The 6,070-nt window shown below is 49.8% G+C and overlaps 1 protein-coding gene across 1 annotated transcript in view; it reads right to left on the bottom strand.

The window, feature by feature from the left end:
* The window catches only part of GRK1 (G protein-coupled receptor kinase 1), a 19,560-nt gene that overhangs the window by 6,073 nt on the left and 7,417 nt on the right, over positions 1-6,070 (bottom strand). The window contains exons 4-5 of the mRNA XM_005877683.2: positions 5,336-5,419; positions 1,312-1,436 (exon numbers count right to left, since the gene is read on the bottom strand). Of these exons, the coding sequence (XP_005877745.1) occupies positions 1,312-1,436; positions 5,336-5,419 (209 nt within the window). The remainder of the gene's footprint in view (positions 1-1,311; positions 1,437-5,335; positions 5,420-6,070) is intronic.

Below are 6,070 nucleotides of genomic sequence, written 5' to 3'. Positions count from 1 at the left end.
CTCAGGCAAACACAGACCCATTTTCTCTCACAATAGAATAGATATGCCTTTCCTAAAATTTCCTAGAAATGACATTTAATTAACAAGTTTGAGGCCCATTCATGTTGTGGGTGTATTTAGGTTCCTTCCTTCATGTCACTATGGAGACAGGTTCCACAGTACCAAAGGACCATGGTTGGTTCACTTTGGGCATCTCATAAAAGCCCATCATGCTTATTAACATACAGCAAATAAGGAGTGTGGCTGGGGCTGTGGGTCAGCGAGAGCTCTGAGATGGGAACTGGGAGCTCATATCGTGGCCCCACCATTGGTCTTACTCTGCTCTTCCAAGCTGTTGGAAGTCAGGAGAGAGAACTGGTGACTAGAGGTCAAGGTGGAGTTGCAGAGACACAGAGTGACTGGTGTGTTAGTCATGGGAGCACTCTCTGCTCTTAGAAGATGTGGGACAGGATTGGGGCCTGGGACGGACACTTGGACACTCGAGGTCCAGGAAGAAGAAAAGAACCATTGGTCTTACTCTGCTCTTCCAAGCTGTTGGAAGTCAGGAGAGAGAACTGGTGACTAGAGGTCAAGGTGGAGTTGCAGAGACACAGAGTGACTGGTGTGTTAGTCAAGGGAGCACTCTCTGCTCTTAGAAGATGGGGGACAGGATTGGGGCCTGGGACAGACACGCTAGGAGGTCCAGGCAGAAGAAAAGGATGGGCGTGACCTCCATACAGACTGAGGTGGGTGGGTGCAGTGCCATGTTTAAAGACTGCCATTCCCACCAGGCCCCAGGAGCCACCTTTCTCACCCAGCCTCCACATTCCCGATTTATGGAGATGCCTGGGGCAGACCACACAGGAAAGGATTGAGGGGTGTGGGAGGCCAGGGATCAGGGCACAGCATGGGATGTCCAAGACATTTAAAAAAGTTGCTGTGCTGCTACACCTGAAGCAGGTCCTGTGGTTTCTAAGCATCGTGGGAGGGGGCTCTTAGTATTCATCTGCAGCGAAGAGGACAAAGGCCATCAAAGGAACCAGGCTGGCTCAAGGGGAGGGGTGCTGAGTGCTGCTCACAGGGGTGGGCTTGGGAAAGCTCAGGCACCTCTTGTCCTGAAATGCTCCCCAGTGTCATGAGCTACATGAGATGGAGTCACTGTGTCTCCTCTGTTCTGCCCATGAAGGACCTTCCATGAGAAGCTTCATGCTCAAGATTTAAGCAGCTCCCCCACCAGGTCAGCTGCAGCGACACCTACTCCTATGACACCCACCCAACAAGGGAAGTCAACCCCAGGACAGCTGCAGGGGGCATGGCTAGGCCACCTCCTACCTTCTCTCCCCGGGCTCGGAAGGGTCCTCTGGCCGCAATCATCTCATACAGCGTGACCCCCAGGGCAAAGTAATCCACAGAAAAGTCATACTCCTCACCCCGCAAGAGTTCTGGGGCCATGAAACCTGCCAGGCAAGAGCACAGAGTGGACTCAGAGACGCAGCTGCACAGAGCCAGTGGTGAGCACAGAGCCGATGCTCCCATGTGCACCTGGTGACATCTGGGGAGGAAATCCTCTGTGGTGGGGCTGCCCTGTGCACTGTGGGGTGTTGATGAGCATCCCTGGACCCTATCCACTATTTAGCATGCCCTCCCCAGTTGTGACAACCAAAAATGTCTCCAGACATTGCCGAGTGTCTCCTAGGAGCAAATTGTCTCTGGTTGAAACCACTGCTCTATACACATGGTGTGAAGCCTCATCTCCCCTTAGATCCACCAAGACGGACAGAGCCGTGGTTCTTGCCCCTCAGGCACGAGTGTGTGACCTCGGGGGCTATCTCTGTGTGTGGTCATGAGGGTTGCGGAGACAGGCACCAAGAAGCTTCCTGAAAGGCCACAAAAGGACAGATTTAAGCCAAGACATTTCAAAGAAGGAGGGGTATTGTCCCAGGAGCCACACTTGAGGCTGAAGCTGAGGGGTGCTCACCATGGCCAGGCTCTCAGGACTCAAGGAGGCCTTGTTCTTGACTGATGTGGGTCCATATATCAGCACCCTTTAGTAGCACTTATTCTAGCTGACCCCCATTCCATGCTTACTGTGTGGCGGGTGAAAATACAAAGCAATCTCATTTAATCCTCCTAACACCGAAGTAAGTGCCACTACTATCCCTTATTATTAGGGAACTAACTTGCTCACAATAACACAGATAATAGGTAACAGAGAATGATTCAAACTCAGGCATCTGAGCTTGGAACCACTACATTATCCTTTGGTATGGTAGTTAAACCTACGATTACTCCACCTAATAGTCTTTCAATAACTTAATTTTCATTTGTATCAAAATTATTCAGGCACAACAAGAATTAGCTAGTTCTACAGGGCATGACCCTTCCTCCTCCACCTCATCCCCATCTCAGTGGGGGTTATTTTGGAATTAATATCCATACCTCTAAATAACAAGCTTATATTGCTGGTTTTGTAGTTCCCATGGGGGCCTCCTCAATTGACTTCTCGTTCTGGAAGTTGAGGGTCTGTTCCTCTTCCTTCCACCACCATGCACACACTTGGTGGAGTCAAGGGAGCACTCTCTGCTCCACCTTGACCTCTAGTCAACTCCACCTTGACCTCTAGAGCACTCGCTGACCCATCCCTCAGAGCTCTCGCTGACCCATCCCTCAGCCTCTCCTGATACGGTCTGTTCCTCTTCCTTCCACCACCATGCACACACTTCTTCTTCCCTCTCCTGATATATCATCTGGCTGGTCAGCACTCAGCTCAACTATTCCCCACTGAACCAAAAACTAAGCCCCAGTTATATTTCCTTTCTGACAAGTTTTTATTGGTTTTCCCAGATTATCTTATCTTTTCTTTCATTGGCTAGTTCTTTCTCTATGTTCTTATTATTAATTTGACCCAAAATTCCCCAACAATTCTCCAATACCTGTCATGTTCTGATATATTAAATATTTTATCAATTTCATCCTCATCAAAAAGTCTTCTGGAACCTTCTAACCTGCTCTAATATGGATTCGCGTGTGCAGCCAGTAGCCTAGAATCTCCCTGAAATCCTGAAAACTTTTGTCCCTCTCTCTATGTATCCTCCTTCCAAGATATGCCACTTTTCCGTTGACTCCCTTATTTTGGTCAAATAGTTTGAGGAAGGGTGCTGAAGTTTTTGAAAAACTTTATTGCCTTTATTGCCCCTTAATAGTTAATTGATAGTTAGGCTAGATATAAAATTCTAGGTGGGAAATCATTTTCTCTAATTTTTAGGACATTTTCCCATTGTCTTCTCACTTCTAATATTACCCATAGTGGATCATTATGACACTTTTATGAGTGAGGAAGTGTAGGCAAGTTCTCCAAAGTCACAGAGATAGATGGTCTTAGCGCCTGGAGGCCACCTGTGAAGCCCAGTGCTAAGTCCCTGTGCCTAAGTCCTGTGCTTTCTGACTGTTAAATGCTCCTAATCACATGCTTTATGCCTCTGTCTCAGATAGAAGATGCCAAGTTCAGCAAAGCAAGTAAGAATTTGTCAGGTGCCTGTGTCTGGCTTAGTCCAACTTCCAGGATCAGGTCAGATGCCCACCATTACCTCGTCTGTTCCCATGCCAGGTCTGTGCCATATTTGGGTATTAGGACCATGTGCTGAGCTGCACATGTTGAAGGTCAACGAGATTTGGATCTCCACTCCCTAACTGCCACCTGTGTAGAGGCCAGACCAGCATTTGGGAAGGGTAGCAGGCCAGTTTCTGGGGTCCAGGGGCAGGTGTTATAAGCTGGGCACAGGCTTCTGTGCTTACACAACTTCAGAGATTCTGATGTAAACAAGGCTCATTGTGTCCATTTATTTTTTATTCTTCCTGGCCCTTCAGTATACCCGTGCTCATGGTAACTTTCTAAAAGGGAGATGTGCTATGCAACACCAGCCAAGCCGGTGTGACTGCAGAATCATTTCTCTCCAAAGAGGTTACAGGAGTCAAATTCCAAAGAACCTCCTGGTCCTGAATACACCTTTATAAGTTCCGCTTTTCGAGGAATTACATTATAGTCCAGACTGCTCAGACTTTGTGAAAAAGATATGTTCAACCGATCACAACTTCCAGATTAAAATGGGGCCCAAGAGACGGGCCAATCAGACCACAGGGATGCGATCATCATCAGTGGCACCTCTAGTCTGTTCCACCCAACTCAGTCTCAAACGATGCATCCTTTTTAATCCTTGGGGTCTTACGTGACGCCTGGGCAAAGAGCCAACAAATATCTGTTGTATGAACGAATGAATTAATGAATAAATACTACCTAGTCACTAATTCCTCCACATATTGACTCATCTCCCCCTCCCAGCTGGAAACTCACTGGGGACAGAGAGCATGCCTTATATCTCTTCTGAGTATCCCGCTGGCAGGCACGGCACTAGCCAAGGTGAGCACCCTGTTCACGGCCAATGGCAGAGGCTCAGAGGCTCAGGGGCTCTGGCCCTTGGGGGGGCCTAGGGTTCGTGCAGAGGGGCTGAAGAAGAAGGATCCAGAAGGCAGCCCCCTGTGGCTTTGCTGGAGGCCCCAGCCTTCTAAGTTACCCTAACTTCAGCCTCTGCTGCAGCTGTTTGAGGGTTACACCCTTCACCTGAGCCCAAATGCTCAGAGCCATGCTTGCATGCACTGGTCAGGAGAGCCACCCACCTGGAAAGCTTCATCCCTCTGTTCAAAGTACAGCTGTAGCTCAGTGGCCACAGCAAAGCCTACGGGGCCCTCTGGTGGCTGGCAGGGCCCTCGCACTCGGCGCAAACAAGGTCAGGCTATATCCTTGAGGTCAAACTACTTCAAATCCTGGCCCCGGAGTTTTCTGGGCTTCCTCCTAATGATCTGAGTCACCCTGAAATGCGTAAGTAGTGTTTCCACTCATAGGTTCATGCCAGGAGTGGAACTTCATAGATTTGGGCTGAGGATCTAGAAATTCAAGATTAGATCTTTCCCTAAATAAAGCCACAGATGAGGACAGACACTGGTGACAGGTACAAACACCAAAAAAGCCCAAACCCCCAGGATTGGGAGGACTCTGTGACACAAACAAGAAAGTCATCAAAGGTGGAAGCTTTCATAACAGAGGGTACAGCATGTTAAAACCAATAATGGTTTTTCAGCGGGGAGGGCTCATCCCTGCAGTGGGTACGGCTCCTGCTGCAGCTGTGCAGGCCCACTAGCCAGTCCTTCTGGTTTTACTATTTGCTCTGGGGATCGGAGAGCCACTGCCCTACCAGCCCCCAGCCCTCACCGTGCCACCTACCCCAGGCCATGGGGACCCCCAGGGCTTCACCCCTCCTCTTGAGAGACGCTGCTCCCATCCTTGCCCTCAGGCCCTTACCTGGGGTCCCTGCATAGCCCTTGGTCTTCGTTTGCCCTTCCTTCAGCTCCACGGCCAGCCCAAGGTCAGAAATTCGGATATTCCCTGAAAAGCAAACATGGGCTGAGGTCATATGTGGCCCCACAGAACAAAGGCATCTGGTGTTCCTGGAGCCCACAGGAGCCAAGAGCCAGCCCGTGCACACACACACACAAATCCTCATGCACATGTGCGCACATAAATGTACACGCAAACACACCTGCTCACACCTGCTCATACTTGTGGACATGTGCAGACACGCACACATGCACACTCACACACTCACGTGCACACTCCAGGGGGGTGGCATGGGGCCTCAGCACCCGGGTGCCTCTGCCCCAGTCAGACTACAGAGGAACTGAGGGGTCCCATCAGCGCCTGCAACTTGAATTCTGAGCATAATCCACCCAAGTTCAGTTTCCTCCTCCGTCTTCTCTTCCCCAAGCTCTGCAGCAACGGCCTTTGAGAATGCCCATGCATTTGTGTGACTTGGTGACAGAAAGGGAGGTAACTCTAAAGGGATATAAAGGGGGAAACCAAGATGGCGGCATAGGTTAACGCCGGAGTTTGCTGCCTCGAACAACACTTCAAAAAATACAACTAAAAGACGGAACGGACATCATCCAGAACCACAGGAAGGCTGGCTGAGTGGAAGTTCTACAACTAGGAGGAAAGAGAAAAGCATACCGAGACTCAGAGGAGGCGCAGTGCTGAAGT

This window comes from Myotis brandtii, unplaced genomic scaffold (genome assembly GCF_000412655.1).
Source record: "Myotis brandtii unplaced genomic scaffold, ASM41265v1 scaffold528, whole genome shotgun sequence".
Taxonomy (NCBI): domain Eukaryota; kingdom Metazoa; phylum Chordata; class Mammalia; order Chiroptera; family Vespertilionidae; genus Myotis; species Myotis brandtii.
The sequence above is the reverse complement of the archived record's forward strand: the minus strand, read 5'-3'. Positions and strand labels throughout refer to the sequence as shown.